The sequence below is a fragment of the Saccostrea echinata genome, unplaced genomic scaffold, assembly GCF_033153115.1.
Source record: "Saccostrea echinata isolate AGI-Se365-2 ecotype Australia unplaced genomic scaffold, CSIRO_AGI_Sech_v1 ptg000022l, whole genome shotgun sequence".
Classification (NCBI taxonomy): Eukaryota; Metazoa; Mollusca; class Bivalvia; order Ostreida; family Ostreidae; genus Saccostrea; species Saccostrea echinata.
In genome coordinates this window covers 7730001-7757432 of record NW_026889771.1, presented here as the reverse complement: position 1 = coordinate 7757432, position 27432 = coordinate 7730001, and the positions used below count along the sequence as shown (strand labels likewise).

The 27432-nt window shown below is 32.1% G+C and overlaps 2 protein-coding genes across 2 annotated transcripts in view; one reads left to right on the top strand and one right to left on the bottom strand.

Moving 5' to 3' along the window:
- The window catches only part of LOC133190328 (uncharacterized), a 292684-nt gene that overhangs the window by 124174 nt on the left and 141078 nt on the right, over positions 1 to 27432 (bottom strand). The gene's annotated exons all lie outside the window — the stretch shown is intronic.
- Positions 4031 to 27432, top strand: part of LOC133190323 (BAI1-associated protein 3-like) — a 122718-nt gene continuing 99316 nt past the window's right edge. Inside the window, exon 1 of the mRNA XM_061325876.1 lies at positions 4031 to 4153. Within this exon, the coding sequence (XP_061181860.1) occupies positions 4031 to 4153 (123 nt within the window). The remainder of the gene's footprint in view (positions 4154 to 27432) is intronic.

Here is a 27432-nt window from a genome sequence, read left to right as displayed (position 1 = left end):
CAGAGCATTTATTACCAATTGGGGCCCTCAAGGAGCAGCATGAGTCAGGGACTAACATTAGAATATAAGTCCCTGCATGAGTGTAACAGAGTGAAGGGGCATTTGAGTACATAGTTTTGTGGGGAATGTACACAAAGAGAGATAACTCGCTAAAATACCAAAAACTAAAGGAAATAGCAGTGCAAAAACATGGCACATGTTATTAAAAATTCATATTTCAATGTCAAAACTTGCTTAGTATTGAATGACACCCAGTAATTCTGTATACTGATTATATTTGTACTTTTTATGGCACTTTCTAGAAATTGAAAGACCTAGTAATAATATAATTTCCAAATAATAACTTTGATCATTTGATACACCAAATAGCTGTCATAGTCCTACAATGTGGAGAAAAGTAGTTAATATGTACAGATGAACATCACATACTTGGGAAGAAAAAGTAAGTTCAGCTAGATCATGGTTTTGTGTTTGTGTACATTGTTTAACGTCCCTCTCAAGAATTTTTCACTCATATGGAGACGCCACCACTTGCAGGTGGAGAGTTGCAAAATTTGACCTATATTTGGCACTCAGGGCAATTGAGCAGTGAGGGTTCTTTTTTGTGCCAGTATCTACTGTGACCTGGGATCCCGAATTATATGGTCTCATCCAAAGGACCGGTCTCCACGTCCCATGGTGGGATTCGAACCCGCGACGTAAGGATCAACACCTTACTTGGCCATTCTAGAGGGGACGTTCTGCCACTGCGTGACAGCTAGATCATGGCAAACAATAGATTGAAATGGAGTACTTTTGTCTGATTAAGTTTTTGAATAAAAAAAAACCCAAAGAGGATCATAAAAAAAAATTGCATAAAATGCACCTTAAATGGTTGAAATTTATCATTCTTCCTAGTGCAGTCTTCACCTACAAATGAAATTAACTACTAGAAGGAGAGATCTTGTAAGAAATTGGGATGAAAATGGGCACTTAAAATTTATATTAAAATTTGAATGTTTGTGGTCAAATACCTGTTATTATACTGGATTTTTTTTTTTTTAAATTCATGAAAACTTGTATGAAAGAATATGTGTGTATGATTCAGATCAAGATTTCCACTGGAAGTATAATATTTTATATTTTAAATCTTATGTGTTTTAATGCAGTGTATGGTTTGTATAAATATAAGCTGTCTATTGAGCAAAAAGCCACAGATTAATTAACATTCAGTTTCACCCACTCACAGTAACAAGCATTAGATACTTTAAAAAAAAAATGAAAAAGAAAAAGCTTTTCTCACTTTCATACCTACTGAAATGAAAAGGATTTTGTATCCAGCTCACTCTAATCAGGAAATAAATTATATACATTATGAGTAAGTAAACAAGAGGATATAAGCTTCTTTAATGAGGTGGTGGTGTCTTCATGGCATGTGTTCTGACCCTAGACAATTTGTAGTTATACAAACAATAGTTCACTGGCATAAGAAAAATGATTATAAAGTTTTTGTGATACAGAAAAGAACAAATCGTCTATCTGTGTTATATTTAGTTTCATACAAGACAAAAACTGCATCATAATGCAACTTCTTATAGTGACACAAGTATTTATTTTTAGTTTTGTTCAAGAATATATGTTGAATTGGAAAAGCTTTTGTTCTACGGCAATGCAGAATCAATATATCATTTTTTCTTGTATCACTTAATTTGCACAGCTGAGTATCTCTGATGCTTTGTCATTGAATACTTGTTCAACATTTGTAGTTTGATCCAACTCTCGTAGCTTGGCAACATTTCTGAAAAAAAAAAAGATTTGTCAATTTCAGGTCTGTAGTCATTTTCTTGATTTTTAAAAAAAAAACAAAATTTACATGACCTACACAGACCACAGTGGTACATATATTAATCTTTGATCTTTAAAATTGAAACATTCCCAGAGAACTTTGTTTTTGAAACATATTGAACTAGGCATTTGAAAATGTTTCACAAGACACTTCGAAAGCCAAACCTACACTATTCAGACTTCAAACTTTTTTGTCAGAATTTATCCTAATCTATCTGTGTAAGAGAATAAGAATTTTAAATGCAATGGTCTTGATGTACCTCCCCCCTTTCCAAAAAAAAAAAAAAATTGTCCCAGGGCACCTATTTTCCATGTTATTTTTTTTTTAAAGACACAAGTGCAAAACATTTCAAGATAATTTTGCAGTCAGGTGGTAGACAGAACAATTGATAAAACATAGTTGCCTTCCACTTTATTGGTCAGAATATGACCAGTCGTCTTTATCAGTTTATGCTGTTTTGCAGGTATATTGATTTTATAATGATTTATTAATTAGTTTTGTCACCAAAATGTCATTTATTGTACGTGTGATAATAAGTATCGAGTTCCTTAATTAGAAGCATGAGATTCTATCAGTGTTTCAGCTGTAATATAAATGTTCAGAATTGGAAGCATTGACTGCAGAGATAACAGCAGAGGTTAGCTTGGAGTAGAGTTTATTTAATTTAATGTTGTATATTTACTGAAGTCTGTGTATAATATGCTGGGAACACATGAATAAAAGGAACAATTTTAATGCTCCTTCTACCTCTTCATATCTTACTTCAAATTTAGAAATACATCCCTTTTTCTCAACTTTCCATGAAATTCATTATGAATACCCGGTACACTGTATTTTAAGAACTTAGACACTTCTGGACAATTGGGCAATGATATACGATATAAAACTTCAGAAGCCACTGTTGAAAGCGACAATCATCATTGTGTTAAATTACCATTTGCTGCTTTACTGTTTGAGTGAAAAAAATCTGTTGTCTTTGAGAAGTTAATTCTAGTTTGATCATGTAGGTCATACTCTTGAAACAGCAAAGCAATATCCATTCCCTTGCAACTGCATCGTTTAATGTATCAACTTCACTGAAAAGCATATCAACCTCGCACTATGTGCTCGGTCGATATGCTTTTCTGTGAAGTCTATATTTCAATTTATGAGCATCTGAAGAAATGAATCAGTCTATGGATTAGTTTGTAACACTTATCTATCCACTTGAGCATTGAACTGATCATACCTTTGTAGCTTGATAATTCACTTGAAAATATAGGTCATGTGCAGCATCTGAAGCATGAATGGTAGATAGGATATATATGCCAAGTTGTAACATACGTCCAAGGTTTGTCCAGGTATTGCATACACATTCACTTGGGAATGGATGGATCTGTTTGAAAAATTGTCCAAAGAAAAAAAATTGTTAGTACATGTATTTGTATACCAGGTATGTAATTTGTTTGAAATCAATAAATTTAGGTTAATAGTCAAATGAGTTAATATATTCCATGATGGAAAAACTGACAGACTTGTTGCAGATTTAATACACAGTTTGGCTAATATTATATTCAAATATGAAATCTATGCTCCACATAGAATTGTTACCAATTAAAGGCATTATTTAATGCTCTGCATATTGTTAGTAAGCAACCATATACTCTGTTCCATGAATCCCCTTTGTCTTATTGAATTGGATAGGCTCTTGGTGAGTATTGACACTATAGTACTGACGGCAGGTATAAATACCATGAAAGGTTTCAGCGCTACTGCAAAATCAAGAAAAACCTTTAACTAAGCAGAGAGCAATGCAGGTGAACTTAAGCATGGAAATGTTGGACTAGCACTCTATAATCTTTGTGGTAGCTTTGATTCTTGGCTAACTCTGCAGGGATTTTGGTGACGATGCCATTAAGTGTTGTTATTTTTCTAGGGCAGTGACAATATTGCATTGCTCCTTTTCTTGCAATATTTGATAGAATTTATAAGTTATTGGGAGTGACAAAAGTTGGTGCCTGAGGTATTGTAGCTGTTAATTGAAGAATTACCCTCAATCATTCTTGACCTCTTTATATTATCACAGCCGCTGTTGGTAATACATGGATTCCAAAGACATTGACATCTTACAAATAGGAATTCAATTTTAGTGGATTTAGAGCAAATAAGGACAGATAAGCTTGGATTTTGTGTATGCTGTTAAGGAATTCTGGCTTTTGTTGTAAAATGTCGACTAAGAAGACCTTAATTGATACTTACAGAGTGCAGGAATCAGACAGCAACTTTTTTGAAAGTTTTACGGCGTTATCATGGAGACAAGAAAATAAGAGACTGCGGGCAGCATCAGATGTAAGTAAATGTCAATTAAATTTTAATGCTTGGGTTTTAATGACCCTGTTAAATTACAATGATATGATCAAAGAACTTTCTTTAAAGTTTATTGTTCATTTTTTTGATGCATGTTTATGGAGTGAAGTCTTATGGTGACTGATCAATATTTGTCTTTAACGAAAATTAAAAATTTGCCTGATGAGACATAAGGATTCTGTGATGCTGCCGTTTTCATATTCTGTTTGAAATTTCATAGACATACATAGGTTGGAGGACGCAATCTTCATTTGAATTTGATGTCAGACCTAAAAATTTTCCCTAAAAATATAACTTGAATCAATTGATCATAAAGTATCAAAGTAGTGTTATGTTGTAAATGAGATGTTTGTCACATTAAAGGATTGTGCGATACATTAATATACAACGTACCTTAAGTTTTCATTCATTCAACCATTTTTCAATGGTTGGAAGTGTATTTAAATTTTGATCTTGCAAAGAACATCACATTTTACATATCTTAATATACTGGTAGTTTTTTGGAATACCATGTACATATGTATACATATAAGCAAATATAAAAAGCTTTTTATAAAAAACACACAGTATTGTTTAAGATGAGATTTATCCGTGTTCTATGCTAGGTTGAAAATAAAAAAAAGTATGCTTATTGATTCAGATGATTATTAATGTCTGCAGTAATACTTTGACAGTGTGTTTTAGGGGATGCTCATTTTCTCGTTTGTCAAGCTGGTATATTTTATGAGTCCTGGAGGATGTTTCATTAACTGCATGCATCCATAAGTGGTTTTTCTCAGCAGATTTTTTTTTATGCCCCACCATAAAATGAAGGGCATATATTCCATCCTTCATTCTGTCATAGTTATTTTCAAGATACTGAGCTGATTTTTTGGTGTGTATCTTTATATTGATGACTTCCAGATCGAGTGCGAGTTTCACATTGATTGACTCATTTTCACAAAGTTATTGCCCTTTGACTTTGAAAATTTCTAATTTTCACTGTTTCTGGTCTATTTTTTGGCTGTACTACTAGACAGTGAGTTGATATTAATTGATATGTGTCTTTACACTGAGGACTTGCAGATCAAGTTTGGGTTTTGTTGGTTGACCCATTTTCACAAAAATAATTGCCCTTAGACTTGAAAATTTCTAATTTTTAGCTCTATTGGTCAGAAACCAGAAGAGCTTATGCGATAGTAAGGTGTCCGTCGTCCGTCTGTCCGTCTAGCTGTCCGTCTGTCTGTAAACAATTTTTCAAAACGCTACTCCTCCTACAGTTTTGGTCTGATTTCAATATAACTTGGCACACAAGTAGACTACACTAAGATACATAATTTAGTGCATCGGTTTTTGATTTCGATGAACGGTGTTGCCATGGTGACTAAAAATAGAAATTTCTGTGAAGTTCCTTTAAAACGCTACTCCTCCTACAGTTTTGGTCTGATTTCAGTATAACTTGACACACAAGTAGACTACACTTAGATACATAATTCAGTGCATCGGTTTTTTATTTAGATGAACGGCATTGCCATGGTTACTTCAAATAGAAATTTCTGTGAAATTCCTTTAAAAGGCTACTCCTCCTACAGTTTTGGTCTGATTTCAACATAACTTGACACACAAGTAGACTTCACTAAGATACATAATTAGTGCATCGGTTTTTGATTTTGGTGAATGGTGTTGCCATGGTGACTAAAAATAGAAATTTCTGTGAAATTCCTTTGAAATTCTTCTTCTACAGTTTTGGTCTGATTTCAATATAACTTGGCACACAAGTAGACTACACTAAGATACATGATTTAGTGCATCGGTTTTTGATTTCGATGAACGGTGTTGCCATGGTTACTAAAAATAGAAATTTCTGTGAAATTTCTTTAAAAGGCTACTTTTCCTTGAATCAGTTTTGGTCTGATATTAAAATAACTTGGCAAACAAGTAGACTACACAAGTTACATAATTTAGTGCATCGGTTTTTGATTTCGATGAACGGTGTTGCCATGGTTACTAAAAATAGAAATTTCTATGAAATTCCTTTAAAACACTACTCCTCCTACAGTTTTGGTCTGATTTCAATATAACTTGGTGCACAAGTAGACTACATTAAGATACATTATTATATTTATTGATGCGTGTTGCGAAGTTTCAAATCCAAGTGCTACTTTTCCTTTGTTATATGTACAGACCAGTAGAGCTACAGTCTCATCAGAGACTTCTGGTTACTGTTTCTGGACTAATTTCTCACTGTACTTGTAGATAATGAACTAATTTTGGTATGGTTCTTCATATTTACATATCAAGTTCAATTTTCATGTAGATTGACCCATTTTAATGAAAGTTATTGTCCTTAAACTTTGAATTTTTTTAATTTTTCACTTTTTTCTGGGTGCGTCTTTTTACCACAAGGAACCACAAGGAACCACAAGGAACCCCAGGGATACCACAAGGTACCCCAGGGACACCATATACATCCTTAATTATTCTAAATATGGTTTATATGCACTTGTAAACTACAAAAAAATGTTTTTGAAGGGCAAATTAACACTTTAATTGTCCTAAACAGAGCAGTTATCCAAGATAAAAATTTAAAAGTAGTATACTTAAACAATTAAGCTCAATTATGCATGTATAGTTTTGAGGAACTTTAATAATATTTTATATGGTGTGAAAGAAATAATCCTGTAACTATGAATGGTGTATTTCAATACACAGAACCAATGGAAACTCACATAAACCCAAAGAATACCCTAGGCTTAAGGTACCACAAGAATACCCAAGGGTACCCTAGGAATATCTCAATGACACCCTATTTAACTATTTAAAAAAATGTACATGTAAATATGGTTTATATTTGCATTTGTAAATGACATAGTAACTGATTATTGTATATAGTGCAATACACAAAATAAAATGATACCCACATAAGAACCAAAGGATAGCCTTCAGTTACCACAAGGACATCCCAGGGTAACCCCCAAAATATCTCAAAATATCCCAAGGACAACCAGTTTGACCTTTATAAATCTAAAAATGGTTTTAATGCTTTTGTAAATAACTTAGTAACTGTTTATTGCATATTTTAATACACAAAAGGATACCAAGAACCCCAATTAAGGAAACTCTAGGTATCCAAATAATACCCTTAAGTATCCCAATAAATTTGAGCTATTTCAATAACATCCAATTCAGCTTTAATAAATGAAAATAGGTTTATGTGCATTTCTTAATTACATTGATCATTATCTGTTTATTGCTTAATTCAATACACAAATTAGAGGATTCAAAGGATGTACCCCAAGCGTACACCAATGACACCTCATTCAAACTTAATAAATGTCATATGCATTTGTAAGTTAGATATTAAGTCTTTCTGAGGTTTATTTGCATTCACTGTGTACAAGTTAATGATCATATTATGGTCATCTACCCAAAAATTTCAGCCAATCTGATAAGAATTTTTCACTCACGATTTCAGTCAAATTGTCAATTTATCTGTGTTACCTGCTATATAAATGAAACAAGTGTATAATTTATTATTATTAAATGTTATTATTAACCTGAATAAAGAAAATACAACAGTAAATCATCCTAAAAGTTTTGCAGTATGATGGCTATAACTTACAAAACTTTATGCATAAAAAAATATAACTCATACATGAAAGGGTCATAAAACCTAAATAAATAAATTTTATGCAATAGGATAATTTTTGTCAATGTACCACTATACACCAGAATATCGGAATTATTGTACCCAGCCCAAGTAGCCTTTCGGTGACTTAACTTGCATGGATCATGCATCTATAAGGATGTACATGTATACTACCACACTTGCTTCAGATGCTGGATCTGACCTACATTTTTTGGTTGAGTGACCAGAATTATTTCTTTTTTCTTTTTTTTTTTTGTGCAGGTTTCATTCTAGCTGAAGTAACTGTAAGCCCCCCGTGGTGATCAATCTTGCATGAATGATACCTCTAGGAATGTACACATGCAGATCTATATGGTTTGGTTGCTGAATCTTAGTACATTTTTCTGTATGATTGAACAGTGTGATTTAACAAAAAAGATTTGGAGCAAGCCCATGCCTATATATTACATGTAGTACGTACCTTTTAAAACATCCTACACGGGCGCAGATCTAGAAACTTTTCAAGGGGGGGGGGGGGTGAAGAGGAAAAAGGGTTGTTATAACATACATATACATACAGTAATAGTTTAACAACTTAATAGGATACTTGGGCGTAGAAGCGTTTTCAAAAGTGAGGGTGAGGGAAGCCAGGGAAAAAATATGGATTTCCTGAAAATTTTTGTTAAAAAAAATTAAAGGAAAAAACCCTCCGAACCCGAAAATCCTAATTTGTAGGGGGGGGGGGGGGCATTTTCTTTCAGTAACCAAATTTATTCATACATTACTACATTAGCCTTTCACTGAACAATTTCTATCGTAAAAACACAACAAAAAATTGGGTCTCCCCCCCTTCCCCCTCTCTCTCTCTGTCTATGTGTCTCTTGTTAGCAAATCCAAAAGGGATGGGGGGTTGCAAATCCCTGTAACCCCCCCCCCCCCCCCTTTGGATCTCAGCCACTGCTACACAGACCAAACATGTTTAAATCTTGCACTAATTACTACCCTAATATTTATAAAGGTTAGACTTTAATGTTGTACTTATAAATAACATTTAGTTGACTTGTACATCAAGATGACCTATGTAATCTTTTGATTTAATACTTATGTTTTAATAGTTTCTCAAGTACATAACAGTTTTGCTGCATTTGATTGTAATATTTAACTTAATTTTTTAATAAGTGTTGTTTGATTCATTGCATCAATCTTAAAACTATAAATATTTTGGTACACAATTACAGGTACATGTAATGTTTTAATTCGTATCTGTATAAATTCATTAATACTTTAAAAAAAAATATCAAAATCCATTCTCATGCAAGTTTATTACAATTTACAAATTCAGCACTGATTAATTTTCTCTCACAGGAATAGTAAATAAATTTATTTGAGGTAATCAGTTTCCAGTCAATTGAGTTTAATGTTAATATGTGATAACCCTTGGCCAATTTTTTCAAACATGTTTTAATTTATGCTATGTATTAATTTTACCAATGGCAGGTGTCATTTATGATTCATTGATGCAGGAAAGAATGGGTTATATACGATTTTTTTAACAGCATTCAAAATTATTGCCCATCTTTAGCAGCATGATCTGTAGAAATGTTGATAGTACCATTATGTAGAATTATGGGGAAAAATGGGTCAGCTTCAGGTATTTTTGTAAAAAATATTTAATTCATTTAATTCACAGTATCCAGCTAAACATAGTGACACAATTTAATGTTTATACTTGTATGTAAATAATACAAGAAAAATTATACATGTATAAGTTTATTAATAATTATTACATTATACCAGGTATATTTTTTCACTAACCTTCAGATTTACTTTTGTTTATATACCTAAGGTATGGTGTAACCAGTCTTGTGTACCTTGTGTATACACAAGTTAATCACTGAAAACTTGATTATACTCCTAATAATTATCACTGTTGATTACCTGAAATGGTGGATCTATACAATGCAAACAAGGCACCCTATACACAAGAGAGTTCTCCACATGTCATTAAAATACATGCATGCTATTTTCCATACTTCTTTATTAATAAATGGATATTTATTTTTCTATGAACTGGAAAATAAATAATATATTCTGTACTATCTTTATAGACATCCATACAATTAAACTATTAATTTCATGATACATGTTTCAATCTTATATCATGTATATTGAGAAATTTAAGAAGTTTGAATTCATTTCCGTAACAAAAACTCAATTATGTTTGACATCCTTTTTACATAATTATTTTTAAATTTGAAATTATTAAGGAATTAAATCTATGAAAACACTGAACAAAATATTTTTGTTGAGAAAAGTTCTTGTGTTTATATAAATATAAATTAACAAAAATTATTGTTGTTTACTTAATTATTTGGATATGGGTGAATTAAAAAAATATCGACTAAAAAATTGAAATTTTAGAGAAAATTAAGTTTGTTTTTAAATTAATAAACATATATTTTTACAAGATCAGATAATGTATAAATATTCTAGTTAATTTTTTTTAAGTTAGCTCATAATGGGTATATATACAGAATTTATTGATCACATAATGTATAAACATTCTAGTTACTTTTTTTAAGGGTCAATAGAATACACAAATCCATGTAAAATTTCAGAATTTTTATTTACAGAACTTTATTTAAAAAATAACAATTTTTAATTATGAAAATAATTCAAGCATGCCTCCACCAAAAATATTTGACCATGTGCAGAGCATAAATTAAACCCATGTGGAACATTGATTAAAAAAAAAGTGTTACAATTAATTCCCAACTTTGAATTACATTTATATGATATTCTGTTTCCAATCTGCTTTTTCATAAAGTTATTCAATTAAATTTGAAATTGTAATAAATTTTCAAAATTATTTACCTACCAACCTACCCAACTTGAGATTTTAGGGTCGGGTTAGGGGAAACAGAAATATTTTTAATATTAATGGCCTAATTTTTTTTTTTATAAATACAAGATTTTGAAGGGATCCTCTTTAACCTTATTTTGTTGCACTCTTGACTTCTGATGTTTATTAAAAAACATTAATCTTAAATTCATAACGCAATCATTTTAAGTTTTGTGAAGCAGTTCGTTGTTTGAAAATTGGAGAACATTTTATTTTTAAATACCCAGGGGCAAAGATTGTTTTGAAAGAAATAATTTTGAAAAAGGCATTGTTGCTCAACACAACTATAAGCATTTTATTTTGCTTCATACCCAGCAGCAGAGAGATTTTCAAAGATTTTAATAAATGCTTAACACTATATTACATTACCAATAGATCCACAACCTAACACCAGAACCCCTAGCTGACCCAGGGGCCATCACACCATGCATTTAATATGTTTGCTGAATTAAATAGAGTAGAGAATAATAAATAGAGTAGAGAATAATACTTTTTCACCATATTTACCCTAAAACTCTGACCCTGGGGCCATGAATATCACAAATGATAGAGGGCTTAATGTTTATTACAATCATGTCAACAGTTTGATTTCCAGGAGTCCCACCCTTCAAGCACAGAAAGGGGGAAGGGTTAGGGACCATGAAATTCAAAATTAATGTTTCACTTTCACGCTCCAAACTCCTAACATATAACTGGATTTGAATAAATTGAATCTACACTACCTGAGGATGCTTCCATATAAATATGACCAATCATAGCTTTGCTGTTCTTGAGAAGAAGATTTTTCCTATATATTCCTATGTAAGACTTTTATTGTGATCCAGTCCTACCCCCAGGGGTCATGATTTGATCAAATTTGAATCTACACAACCTAAGGATACTTCCATTTGAATATGACCAATCAAGGCTTTGCTGTTCTCGAGAAGATTTTTAAAATTTTTCCTATATATTCCTATGTAAAATTTTGATTGTCCATTGTGGTCCTGCCCTACCCCGGGATATTTGATTTGAAAAAAACTTGAATCTATTCTACCTGAGGATATTTTCATACTTTAGTTTCATTTTTGCTGGCCCAGTTGTGGTTCTTGAGAAGATTTTTAAGAGATGCCATTAATTTTTAAATTATCTCCCCTTGGAAGAGGGCGTGGTACTTCATTAGAACAAATTTGAATCCCTTTCACCCAAGGATACCTTTTGGTAAGTTTGGTTGAAATTGGCCCAGTTGTTCTTGAGAAGAAATCAAAAATGTGAAAAGTTTACAGATAGACGGACAGCTGGATGGACAGGTGCACACTGGACAATATGTGATCAGAAAAATTCAGTTGAGCCTTTGGCTCAGGTGAGCTAATAAACAGTTAATTAACAAATGCATTTAAACTATGATTAGATTTTTTAAAAGTTGAATTAAGTGGCATTTAAATGTCATTTTGTAGGTACCTTGGCCTATCCTAGTGGTACAGGGGACATGACATTGTACAGGGGACATGACATTAGGGTTCTTCTTGGGTATTTACTTATGGTTTGTGTATTGAAATACACAATAAACCATTAACTTTTTATACATCATAAAAATACAATCTCTGCCTCTGAACTATGCATGCATAATTTAGCTGAAATAAGTGAATTTAATTTAGATTTTTACCTTGGTTTAATAGCGCTATACTGTACCTATTTAAGACAATTAAAGTGTTAATTTGCCCTTCAAAACTTTTTTTGGTAGTTTACAAGTGCATATAAACCATATTTAGAATAATTAAGGTTGTATATGGTGACCTATGGGTTCCTAGTGGTATCCTTGTGGTTCCTTGTGGTATCCTTGTGGTTCCTTGTGGTACCTTGTGGTTCCTTGTGGTAAAAAGACGTACCCCTTTTTTTCCAGACTTTTTCTTGCTGTGTTTGTAGATAATAAGCTGATTTTTTGTGTCTCCTTATTGATGACTTACAACTTGTACAAGTCAACTTTAAGTTTCATGTGGATTGACCCATTTAAATGAGCGTTATTGCCCTTAAATTTTGAAATTTTGCATTGTATTTTTGTTTGTTTGTTTGGTTTTTTTTTTACTTTTTTTTGCAGAGCTTTAGATAATGAGTTAGAGTTTCCTTTTCCCAAAAGTTATTGCCCCTAGATTTTGAAACTTTCTTATCTTTTAAAAACTTTTTTAATGTGTTTGTAGTTGTTCACCATTTTCATGTATCTAAAGTATGTTGTGGTAGACAACTACCTAATTCAAGAAAACAAAACCAGCAATGTACATTATATATGATTTTTTTTTTTGTTGTTGTTGTCTCATTTCAACCCTTTAATATTTTCATATCCTTAGACTTTCAATTTTTTAAGAATTGCTTGTCAGTGGACTCAGTTGGGGCATTCATGTTACACTAATATTCCAACTTGTTTTTTCCCTTCAGTTAGCATTCAATCATTGTGACATATATGGGACAGAGTTAAGAAAAGTGTTGCTCATTTTACAACAGACAGGCATATTTGAGACATTTGAGTGTGATTGCATGAATTTGAATCCGGAAAGTTTGGTATGTATCATGGACACAATTTGATACATGTTTTTTAGCTGGATTGCATATTTATTGAAGATTTTGCTGCTATCTGCAAATTTAGAGATTGATTCAATAATTGATAAATATTTCATAGGTGATTGAAAATTTGACTTAAGTCTAAGTCTGTTTCATGATCCTGGGGTCTGTTCAGAGAAACAAACATAAGTAAATCAGGATGATATTTGACCAGATTTGGCTTTGTAGTCTTGACCTTTGACCCCTGACATTGGTTAAAAAAACCAAAAAAAACATGTTACATAGTATAATTCCTGATCTGGATGACCTTGTATCTTGTGATATACAGTCTAACTTCATTAACTTGAACTTGATTGGGCCGAGAAAAAAACATCAAGATATCTGAGAATTCGAGATTTCCAGGGTAAAATACTTAAAGAATAAGTGGTTAGGACTTCCAGTTATAATCACTTCAACATATCCATGATATTCAAGCTATCAGTGTTTGAGATGTCCAAGTTTAACTGTAATTTAAATTATCATACTTTGGTTTCACAATATATATACACTCCTATAATGTTATGGTGATTTTAAATTCAAGACACATGGTCTTTGTTAACCCATTCAAAGACTGAGGGTACAGAACCTGGCAGCAAACAGGAAGCTGTTATATAACTGTCTGTTTCTTTGAAATACTAGGAAAAAAGGGCTTCCAGGAAGTTTGTGGTTTTTCTGTGATAAATCAGAGATATTTATAACATTTACAGTTGAACTTCAGTATCTCAAACACTGATATCTCAAATACCATGGATGTGTCGAAGTGATTTGGGGGTCCAAACTTCTTATTCTTTAAGTATTTGACCCTTGATATCTCAAATCCTGAATATCATGAAGTTTTTTCTCAGTCCCATCAAGTTTGAGATAAAAAGGTTTGACTGTATTTATGTCCCTGGTTAAATATTGTCCATGTTAAATAGCGTTGTACTCAAATGCCAATTATAAAACCTTTGCATTTGTGAGGCTGTTGTTGTTATTTACTGTTGCTTTGTTGACTAGAAATCAAAAAGTTAAATTAGTGCAGTAAACATAATGATAACATAAATAAAAGGTAATCTGTGCTACATTCATGAAGGAACATAATCGCTTTAAGCAGCTAAGGAAAAGGAGAACAAATACAACTGCACCAAAGCATCTCTTATACATTTCAAACATTAAATGCTAATAAAGGAATTTTTTTTTACATTAATTACAATATGTGTGAACACCTGTGTCTTTTATCTAGGGCAGGGAATCCATCTGACATTTGTATTAACAAAACATAAACATTAATTCAACAAAGGGAAACAGATGCAAAATTAAGGCCTTATAAAATGGAGTAGAGAAAGCTACACACTGCTCAACGCGTTACCAGCTATTCGGTTGTTATCGGGCATTCGGTGCAAGGAAAACAATGTTTAGAAAACAAATGTGACTTTAAATTTTTTCATTCAACGATAATTGCATATTTCAGCAAATAAAGGTTGTGATCTTTGGCAGATATATGATTATACTTTCAGCAGCGAAAAGCACAATCCAAATCGTTCTCTTTTTAAAGATATACAGCTCTTTCAAATGATATTTTATAAGAAATTTCTGAATATTTCATCACATTTTAGCTTTTGTAGAAGTCAAAATTAGTTTATTCAATTAAATAAAATGGTTTATTTATTCTATGGACAATCATATACCTGTAGATAAGCAGACTGAGATAAAAAATCCAAATTAAGGGTTGGTTAATAGGCATCTAAAATGTCTCATTAGGTGAAAACATGTTATTGTCAACAAGGTTGATGTTGCCTGATAATTCGGTTTTTACGGGTGTACGTTATCGGAAACTCAGGTTTAAAAGTTTCTTTCAGCTTTGGAAATAGATTGGAAAAAAAAGTCAATTATAATCCCTCAACCCTTGAATATAGCAAACGTAATGTGTTTTAAGGATATCCGATCCTCAGCCAGGAAGGATAACTCTTAAAATTATTTAATTTAAAAAGTCTCAGCATGAAGCTTGAAATTGAAAACTTTAAACTTTTCATGCAACAATTTTCATTTTATGCATCTTAATATGATTCAAGGTTTTTAAAGTCTTAGAAAGAATCTTGAAAAAGTTGACATTTGTTCCTTATAAAAGTAAGAAAAGAAAAATAAATACAGTTTTAGATGATTAGGATTTTATTGAATCTAGCCTTAAATATCAATGCTTTTAATGGCATGATATGATATTGGAAGTGATTTGTGATGTCTTGCAATGATAGCACAAGCTTTTAAAACTATTTATTATATCTTTTTGGACAAAAATAGAAAACCTATAATATTAAAAAAGTATTTTAAAAAAACATGCAAATTTTTCTAAATGCCTGGATACCTATAGTTTTTTTTTTTTTAACTTAAAATAGATTTGTTGATCAGTTTTCAATTAGAAAATGCAAAGTTGATGTTTCTCTTCGTCTTTTCTGAATATATTGGAGATTTGATAGTTTTCCCTATGTAATATGATAAACTATAATGATCAACTTTGGAGAAATAAAGTGGGTAAATATACACGTACATCAATTTGTGAATTCAGAGATATTTTTGTGAGCATTTTCAACTACATAACTGCTGATTTAATGAGGATTGGACTACCTTTTGAAAATTTTTCTAGCTTTCCATTGTTATTTTCTTTTGATACTCGTACATGTATATAAATAAGAATAATTATTATAATTATGATTTTATAATAGATCTACCTATCTGTTCAATCATCTATCTGTTCAGTCACGTCTTCCAATCTATTATATCATTTATGAAAAACATTGTCACTTCAAGTCCCCAAATAAGCCTAGAGGGTTAAATGTTTTTATGTCCAATGTAGAGAGATAGCATTGCTCGTGTCAAACCATTTTAAGGTTTGAAAAAGAGGAAGGAAACACACAGACAACTAAGAATAATTTAATTTAATTAAATTAAACTGTGAATTCAGCAATTATTGCAATGTTTTTATATTGCGATGAAATATATGGAGATAACGAACAGTATTCATGCTCAAAGTCCATTAAACATTACAAAATAGGAGCAGAGCAAACACGGACCTCCAAAACATCAGAGGTGGGATCAGGTGCCATGGAGGAGTGAGCATCCCCTGCCGACCGGTCACACCCGCCTGTGCTCCTTGTCATGATCAGGAAATAACGGAAAAATACGTCGACAATTCAGTGTGTAAATAATGGCCTAACAATTAGTATGAAAAACGTCAATCAGCATTTGATTCAATGATAAATTGTATTTGCTGACAAGGTCATTGTATCGACCATAAAATGTACGAAATGATGACTTTAAACGCATAATGCAATGTAAGAATCGCAATTATTAAATCTGGTATTTGAATTTGGTTACAATAGAGATTTGTAATTCAGAGGTTTTAAAACTTATTATACCGTATTTTCGAACAGGTCAAGATACATTTCAGTGATTATGAGTAGTGATGGGAATCGGTAAGAATTTCATAATCGATGATCAGGCTACTGTAACTAACTAATTATCAATTATAATCGGACAGTTATAAAGTCTGTCAATTTTAGTTTATTAAATGGTAAGAATGGTTGAATAACTACTTTCTGTGGTGGTCCAGCTGTAGTTGGAATAACTGTGTCTAGGAACAACCTCTAGTCCTTAGGACAATATCATTTTAACGACAGAATGTTCTATCTAGTCAAGCTGGTTCTGCGCTCATTTTGTAGAATCCAAAGTACGTCCATACCCCGGAATGAGCGTTGTTACCCGGGTATGAATACAATGCCTCTTCGTCTGTGACATTACGATACACAAATAAGTTAATAGACAAGTTGCGGCTGGAATATTTGGCTTAAAAACTATTACGCTTTTAAAATAAAATAAATAACCCGATTAATCAGAATAAAAAATTTGTAATCGAGCGCTTGGATTTTGCCAGCAATCGACTGATTTTCGATTATAATCGATGATTGGAACACCACTAATTATGAGAATGCCAAAAACACTCAAAACATTCATTTTTTTTTAAAGTTACATAATCTAAAAAGAGACAAATGATAGCCAAAAATTAGAATTGTGTGCCTGCCACTTTAAATATTTAAATTTAATGAAGATTTCTGTTGTTTCTGTACATTTCTCCTAGCCTATGACAACCTTTGTTTCCGATAACAAAAACCGAAATTTCCAATAACATAGTGAACCATTCAACCGTATTTCCGATAACATCATGAAAGTTAAATAACGGGAATTTTTACCCTTTAATTACATCTTTGCGAGATTCTGACAATGTCATATTGTGGACAATAATTAATGTAAGGTAAATACAAAGATTTTGAAAAAAGAGGCTATATGCAGCAATGCCAATCGGACAAAAACTTGCAAAATATAACAAATTTGACTTTTAAAGTCTTCCCAATTAAGACTTACAAATACTGTAATAAGATACATTGGGGCTGTATTTCATATCTGTATTCATTCTTGTTCACAAAAATCACAATCAACATTCTCTGTTTCTATTATTACAGTGTTTATATCCAACAATTTACTACAGTCCCTGAAACGTTCTACTTTCCCACTTGAACGGTGAGCGAACGGTGAACGAACAAATTGTCCTAAGAAAGATGATGCATGCACATTAAGTTTTTAATCACACGATTTTTATCGCATTAAAACATTGCAATTGTTGCTGAACGCTGAAGTATAAAAGATATTGTTTTTAGTTGGAAAATAAAAATGTTTATTCTTATTTGATAACAAATCAGAGAAAACTTATGATTTATAGAATGAATTAAAGCGGTTGTAACTTATATTCATTTATATATCTCCGTGTCAAGGCGATTTCGTGTAAAGTAATGAAAAAAAATTAATTATATTTATACGCTCGTATTTTAGATTTTTAATACAATAATATATTATGTGTCATTTCTATTTTTCATTATGATTTATTGAGCAGACGTCTACATGTATCTCTAGATGGCCGTGATTATACTCGGACAAGATGATACAAAGATACATATTCATATTATTTGTTATTAATTCAATTTTCAGAACATGATATTTAAGTAATATGGTGTTATAGTTTTTATTAAATAGACAAATGAGAGAGAGAGAGTACTATTCAGTTTTAGCCCCCCCCCCCCCTTTCAGGCTTCACCACATGTTTGTACCTATATCAAACAAAAATGCTGAATTTTTTTTCTAAATATATCAGACAGTGAAAGTAACTTTTTTTTTTTTATCAACAAATCATATCCATTTGTTTGACAGTCAAACTCGTTTTTATTTTCCTGCTTCAAGTTCACACAAAGTCCACATGCTTGTCCATTCGACACTGTGCAGGTGTGAAAGTTTCGTCACATCGAAGACGAAGTGCGAGCATTTCCAACATTTTTATCATTTCTAGATTTGATTCCAACATTTGAAAAATAAATTAGTAAAATACATTGGGCATTAACACTTGAATGTGAAACATACTCTCTGCCAATTTCAAATACCACCGCCGACACGTGTACATTTTGATCTACTACTGTTTTGTGACTTTTTTTAGATGCATGTTTGTTTTGAGACTGAAATTTTGTTCTGAAAAAGACCGTAGCTTTTTTTTCAAATGTTAATTAAAATATTCTGGAAATACGGTACTGACTAAGTCACCGATTTAGGGGGAAAGGGGGGGGGGTATTAATCATATATAAAGTTACGGTGAAGAAAGATTTTAAATTTTTCTCTATAACTATAGACTTTACATATTACAGTAGAGAAATTCTGTAGTGCACAACATTTTAAATAAAATATTTCCTTTAACCTCACTTTCATTTTAATTCGTTCTAAAGATAATAAATTAACAGGATATCCGCAGTACTATGTATAACTGTCAGAACTAGTTCTATTATATTTTCTGTAGTAATTGAAAAAAAAAAAACGTAATAGAAATAAATATTTTCGTAATTTTGCTGCGTAATTATTTGACTTGAATAATTATATTTCCATTAACGATTTGTCGTCTTTAACAAAACAACAAAATGTTGCAGTGCTTGAAGTATTTGCACATTGCCCTTAGTTAAATTTAATATTTCAGCATCGTTCTACATAGGTACAGAATGTGCTTGTAACAACATTTATTTTCCAGAGTAATTTAATAAATAACCTAACAGCTAAATTAGAATAATAAAAATATATATCGTAGATATTTTTCCTCATGAAATAATGATTCTTCAAACACGATATGTTCGTTAATAAATTAAAAAAACCTGTAACTCCTTAACTACGAAAAGATAAGTCCTTTCACTTCGGAGTTCCGAATGACAATGAAAACTGAACGATAGGTGAACGCTGAACGCAAGGTGAATGCAAAGTGACGGAACGAAGAGCAAACGCTGAACGCTTTGTGAACGGTGAACGCGAGCGCACGGTGAACGGTGAACGAAAAACTGTGAACGGAGAGCGAACGGTGAACGCATGGTGAACAAACGGTGAACGCACGCTGAACGAACGGTGAATGAATGGTGAGCGAACGGGAAAATGGGAAAGTAGAACGTTTCAGGGACTGTAACCTGTCAAAAGTTGTTATCCACCGAATGCCCGATAACAACCGAATAGCAGATAACGCGTTGAGCAGTGTGAAGCTATAGAATTGCTTGCAACTGAGCATGGAAATACATGTATTAGACAATAATGGACATATTGTTTTTCATTCGGATGTATGAAAAAATGAATTTTTTTTTAAGAGCGAGTAGAAAATATTGTGTTTTCCAAGTATAAAATTCCTATTCATAGTAATACATAATGCAGTTCAACTCATTTAACTGATCTATCAGTTTCACTCATACCTCATTTAACATGTATTAAATTTATTTAAAAATAAAGCTTCCTTTTCAAGCATGTATCTCCAAAATGTTTATTACATAACAGAAAACAAAAATCATTAAGAATTACAGATTGAAGAAGTGTGTATAAATTTTTGAGAGAAGATTAAGGTACATTTCCACTGATATTGTTCTGATGTAATTTTAAAACTTTTCTGTGTATCTGCATGTCTCAACATGCTTGGCACTTCGTAGCTTATAACATTTCCTTGAATAGTTTACCTGATCCATTAATGGTCTTGCTGAAGTTTCACTACATCTGGCCTTAAAAGCTTGCTACTGGTATTATAATTTTCCGAACAATAAAAGGTTTTGAACACGTCACATTTTTATAAGAGTGATTATATAGATAAAAATCCGAATGAGATGTGTGAAAAACTTTCGTTGGATGACTTTGGCTTGATTTTTGACTTTGAAATGAGTAAATGTGTGACTTAATAAGTTTATCTCTGCTGATGATAATGTGGTACGTACATAATTATGGATGTTTTGAATCGTTTTACATCAAGATTTTTTTAACCATTTTACAACATCAAGATTTTAAAATTTAAACTACAACTAAACTGCAAATTCTATTGCAGTTTTGGCTGAGTGGGCCCATTTGTGGTTTTACAACTGATAATTTAAAACCATTTGCAGATTGATAATTGTTAAGAAAAGTTTGAAAACTAGATGTTATAAAGATTAAGTTGGGAAAAAGTGTATAGATATAACTTAAATTGTGAATTGATTCAACTGAGAAGGATAATGGGTCTTTGTTTTCAAATCTTGCAGATTTTGAATTGTAAAATTGAGTGGGTTGATGGAATATTGAAGTTGTTTTGGTTTCAGTGGAATTCAAATTGATTTATTAGTTGTTTTGTTCTTTTTTCCCCTCAGAAATTTCTTGAAGGATCTGCTTTTATGTCAGCATTTTATATTGGATTAAACTAACAAATTTATATCATTTCTAGATGTTTTCACAAGAACAAATCCTCTAATGACTTGTAATCAGTTGCATGGATATAAATTACATGATATATTTCTGCATTGATCTCCTATGTGAGAATCAAGAGATAGATAAACTCTCCAAATACCTCTCAAACTGTCATCAGGGGATTAGAATTCATGAGTTAGCTATACCTAATTAGTTCATTCCAGCAGTAGTGGAAAAATTTATAATATGTGACTATATATGGGTTTGTTGTGAATATACCAGCATAAAGAATTAAATTTCTTTGAAAATTGCATTCAGAATCTAGATTTCACATTGAGCTAAAATTTGTGTGTTTATTTTTTTTTCTTGTTTTTTTTTTTTTTTTTTTTTAAGTCATCTTAGCCAAAGGCTCAAGTGAGCATAATTCTAATTGAAATTTCTCCATTGTCTGTTAGCACTTGTTTCTTAAAAAGATAACAGAAACAAGTGTCTGTGGTCTGTTTTCATAAACTTCCTGTATTTTTATCATTTTCACCACTTAAGACTTCAATTTCATCCAAACTTGGAACAGAGAACCCTTGTGTGAAGGAGATTCAAGTTTGCTGATGTTCAAATGAAAGGTCATTACCTCACTTTCTGAGGGGAGATAGTCAAGAAAAAGCAAAAACAGGGTTTGACCAAGATTACAAACTACTAGGGAAGAAAAGATGAAACTAAAGTGAAAGTTTTTTGACATGGTGTAGAAGTTCATTTCCTGTAACCCAATTGACCCTTTCAAATTTCATCCAGGTGAATTTTTTCCTGGCCTTGAACTTGGTGGATGGATTTTAAATTTTACAGGTTTAAAATAAATAAGGAATAACTGTCTAATTTTTTGGATTCATGATGTGATCAATCGAGTGGCTTGCGTGATAATTTGCATAAACGTGAAAGGCGTTTATGCATAAAATTATCACGCAAGCCAATCGATTGATCATCGTCATGAATCCAAAAAATCTGACAGTTATTCCTTATATTTACATGCTCCTGATTCTGCAAATTCCCATGCTAATAGCCCCACTTCTGTCTCTATTTGTCCCGCCCCGCACGTGATTTTTTTTAACCGCGCCTATCGATGAACCAGTAGATTTATGTAGAAATAAAATATTTTTACAATTTGTAATTTTATCTCGGACAAAGACATTGGAAATGTAAATATACAGGAATAAATCTGGGAAACTTCACTGAAAGGAAAAAGAAATGCATACCTAAATGAATAAGTTTAGCATTTATTACTTTGCAACACAATGGTAGCCAAATACAATTTTATGTAATATTTCATTCGTATATGAATAATTGTCATTGATCAAGGCATAATATCAAATCAAACACCGGCCATTTAGCACTGCAAGTATTGACCAGAAGGAGTAGGAGTCTGAATTTTAAAATTCAAAATTTCAAATGTCAATGTCACATGTGTCCTCATCCTGCATTTATACAGCTGCTGGTATCATTTTGAGCATGAAATTCATCAGATGGTTGATTCTTCGAATAGGGATGAGATTTCACTCCTCCATAAGTTCTTGCCTTGTCACATTAGTGGCGTTTGTAATCAGATATGGAAGTCAAATTTGTTGATCCATTTTGTCTCATAATTGCCTTTACTGGAGACAATTCAGAACTAAATGGTGACCACTCCGTGTCATTCCATTTTGGTCACATGGAATTCTTGGGATACTCTAGCAACATGCATTTTTTTCATGTGGGACATGGTTGTAGAGGGATGGCCTTTGTGCTCTGAGGCTTGCCTCTATGAAACTATTGGGTACAATTTTCTAATTCTAATAGTGCAGCGTCCAGGAATGTTACTAGCAGTTACACTCACAGTTGAAACCTGTTTCATTGGTGAATTGAACAGATCTCTGTCCGGAAGTCCCGTTGCCTCCTGGAAATGTCCATTCTTGGACAGTCTTTAATGATTCCTGCTATAACATGAGTTCGTTCTAGCATGATACAGTGGATTTTGGATACATTCACATGTTCAGCAATTTTATTCTGATGGTGTCTTTGCTTTGGTAATGCAATAACCAGACCTCTTAGAATTTCAATAAGGCATGGCATCTTATAGGGTAAATGTCTGTTCAAATTCTCACTGGACATTTTCTAAAAAAAAAAAAAAAATAACTGGAGATTGCAGAAATGGTTCAATTTATCCAAAATTCCAGCTACATGGCTTTCAACTAAAAGCTCAAGGGCAAACAACTTGTGCTCATGTTGAGCATGCCAGTTATTGTTGAGTGATTTTTTTTTTATCACATATCCGTTTCTGGACATTATTTAAAAGCCCAAATAAATTCAGAGTTATTTTAACCATGATTAGACACAATTGTAGTAGATAGATCAAACAAAAATGTACATTTCATATTCCTTTCAGTTTAATTGTCCAAAAACAATTAGAAGTTTCTGAAATATCCATATCATAACTGCTCAAAAATTATAGGAAAAAAAAAATTAGTCATTTGAACCTATGACCCTTGAATTTTCTTTTGATGTTAGATAGCTAAAGTAGGATTTATTGAGACTGACATTTTGGACACACAAAGTGTGTCAAAAATAGTTAATCCTATCTACTATTTTAGTAGATAGGATTTGTATATAATAAAAATATTGGTTTTTGATAAACTTCTTATTAGAGTTATTTCTTTTCGGAATGTCTGAGATACAAAAATTAGTTAATTGCAATATACAAAAAAATGCAGAGGCATTCAAAAATTTTAACATTTTGCTGTCACTTAAATTCTGTACCATAACATAATTATTACTTCTGAATGACAGGTCATCTTATAAAGGAGCACAATTAGTGCCCATTGGAATTCCAAATTTGTTGGAAGACCTGGTCTCCAAACTACATAGATGTTGTCAATGAGGAACTCAAGCATCCTTTTAATATCAACTTTTTGGTACTTGTGTGTGGAATCAGCAAAGTAATTTTGACAATTTCCAAGTTCCATTTGGTTTTTTTTTTAAATTTATCATGAGGAAAAGTTCTATAAAGTAGAAAAATGATAAGTTTTGATGTTACTAACTATTGAAAAATTTTCTGATTTTAAGTTTTCTAAAAGTTATTTGGAGTTTTTGAGAATCCACATTTGATTTACACCACTTCTAGAATGTGCTGTAGAACAGTACAGTCATATGAAGTTTCTCCTTCACAGCAGTGGCTTGATAGAGCAGTTGTTGGACCCAGCAATGTATATTTGTAAGGATTTTTATGAAGTTTAGGAATACAGTATAGGTAGGGTCTAGATCAAATTCATCTTCATTGACTAGTCTAAGAATATTAAAAGTATTGAAGACTAAAATGTGATTTTGAAGAATTTCCTCCTGAGATGATTAAACTAAGAAAAGAAAAAATTAAAAAATTTATAGAGAGAACTTTGGACATTTAATTGGACCAAATATTGTAACTTTATCATCCGAGCAGATTGATATATTTATCAGATTTTATATCCAATGGACCGGTGCTTTTGGGTTTAAATATGTAAAATATCATCTTCAAGCTACAAATATTACATTATACTGGTGTTGGCTTTGCAGATATTGCAAAAAAACCCTTTAAAAGGCCAGTTCTGCTAATCCTTTTTCTGTTGTAAACATCAGTGAATATGAACTATTTATCAAACTGCATGGTGGAAGTGTTTTCGTCTGGTCTCTGTGTGATTCATTCAGTGTAATGGTAAATGTCCATAAATATGTTGGAAGTGTCTAGAATCTATTAGGAGTTGACCATTGTATTGCACGATAAACTTCAATTAATGGCGTAATTGTAATGATAAACTTCAATTAATGGCGTAATTGTAATTTATATGTCTCTGTAATAGAACAACTCAAATTCATGTCTATTTGGCTCTGGCCAAACTGACACATTTTCAACTAGAGTTATCACTACATTGATGTGTGAATTAGGACATAAAGAATGCAGTTCACTGTGACTTCAGAATCTCATGGTACAAAGCTCTGAGCATGCATCAGTTGATTGAGATTATGGATGCTATATATCTATTCTTATATTAATTGCTTACTTGTGTGAATGCATAAAGGTTGAAGGTCTTGCTTTTCATCTGCATGTATAGATACCCAACAGCAAGGTTTAATCAATTGGCATAATGCCATCCAAGTTATGGAGATGTCAATAACAAGTTAAATAGGAAATTTGTATGAAAATAAAATGATTAGGTGGTATCATATTTTGAATGGGTGTTAAAATATTGTAACAGCTACTGTAGATCACTAAATTTTCGCGACACCTTATTTTTCGCGAGATAGTCATTGACTCTTTATTAGCGAGAGATAATTTTCACGAATTGTTGTTATTCCTCTATATAATCTTAAGGAATACTATTATACGCAAGAATTATATTTTCGCAAGCTCACTGTCTCGCGTAATTACACGAAAATAAAGTTCTCGCGAATAAAAAGTGATTTACAGTATTCATTATGAATTGGTGATATCAACTATTTTAATGAGTGATATCACCTGTTTGATTTCTAACTACAGTTAATTATTTTCAGAAGGGGGGGGGGGTAATTTTCATTTTTTTCGAGGTATAAAGAGACCCATGAATTTGTGTCCACTAGGAAATGTAAAAATTCAAATATACTTCTGAACTAGTTTCAGGGATCAGCATATCAATTGAAAGGTCTTGTGATTTTGAAGACTTCTTCAAAAACTATTCAGAGATTTCTTTTCGTTGTGGAGATACGCTGAATAGAAATATTTAGGGGCCACCCCTGCAAGTCCTTAATGGGGCCGTTTGACAAAAATTGAAAGGGTGCATATTGTTTAGAACATTAAATCTGACCATGTTTTGTTCAGTATTGCTTCTCAAAATATTCCCCCTTTTTGAGATATAAAGCATCAAAGATTTAGCATTCTGGCCCCTTGTGACCCCTTATTACGTAACATATGATCAGAATCTTATCATATATTGTTGTAAATTGTTAAGATAAGCATCTTTGCTTCAGTAATGTATTACAAATTAGTGATCTTTAAAGAGTTATAGATGAAAGACTTTTGACCACTCTGAGCCTAATTTGAAAGGTCAGCTCATTATTCTTGATATCAAATGAAAGATCCTGTGATTTTGAAGACTTTTTGTTCAACAACTATTCAGAGATTTCTTTTCGTTGTGGAGGTATGCCTAATGAAAATATTTAGGGGCAACCCCTCTAAGTCCTTAATGGGGCCGTTTTACAAAAAAATGAAAAGTGCATATTGTTTAGAACATTATTCTGACCATCTTTTGTTCAATATTGCTTATCAAAATATTCTCCCTTTTTGAGATATAAAGCGTCAAAGATTACACATTCTGGCCCCTTGTGACCCCTTTTTTCGTAGCGTATGATCAGAATCTTATCATATATTGTTGTAAATCGTTAAGATAAACATCTTTGCTTCAGTAATGAATTATAAAATATTGATAGTTAAAGAGTTATAGAAGAAAAACTTTTGGCCCCTCTGAGCCCCTAATTAGAGGGGTCAGCCCCTTTTTCTTGATATCAAATGAAAGGTCTTGTGATTTTGAAGACTTTCTGTTCAACAACTATTCAGAAATTTATTTTCGTTTTCAAGATATGCTGTACTGAAATATTTAGGGGCCAGACCTTTAAGTCCTTAATGGGACCGTTTTGCAAAAATTGAAAGGGTGCATATTGTTTAAAACGTTATTCTGAACATCTTTTGTTCAATATTGCGTATCAAAATATTTCCCCTTTTCGAGATATAAAGCGTCAAAGATTTAGCATTCTGGCCCCTTTTAGCCCCTTATTACGTAAGATATGATGAAAATTTTAAAACACATAGTTGCAAATTATTAAGATGAACATTTTTGCATCAGTAATTTATAACAAAATATTGATCGTTAAAGAGTTATGAATGAAAAACTTTTGGCCCATTTGAGCCCCTAATTTGAAGAATAAGCTCTTTTTTCTTGATATCAAATGAAAGGTCTTATCATTTTGCACATCTTTTGTAATATATGTTTTAACAAAATATTTACAGTTAAAAAGATAAACAAGAGGCCCATGGGCCACATCGCTCACCTGAGCACATTGGCAAGGCAAAAACACAAATCAGTTCAGTACTGAAAAGATTACGGGGGGGAAGGGGGGGGGGCTTGAATTTTAAACTACCTGATGATGCTTCCATGTCAATATATAATTTGTTTAATTTGTTTTAACAAATGGCTTCGTTGTACTTGAGAAGATTTTTTAAAAAATTCCCATATATTCCTCTGTAAAAATGTGATCCCCCATTGTGGCTCCTCCCTATCCCAGGGGTCATCATTTGAACAAACTTGAATCTACACTACCTGAGGATGCTTCCATATCAATATGACTAAAGAAGAAATTTTTTTCTATATGTTCCCTTGTAAAACTTTCGATCCCCTTATCGGG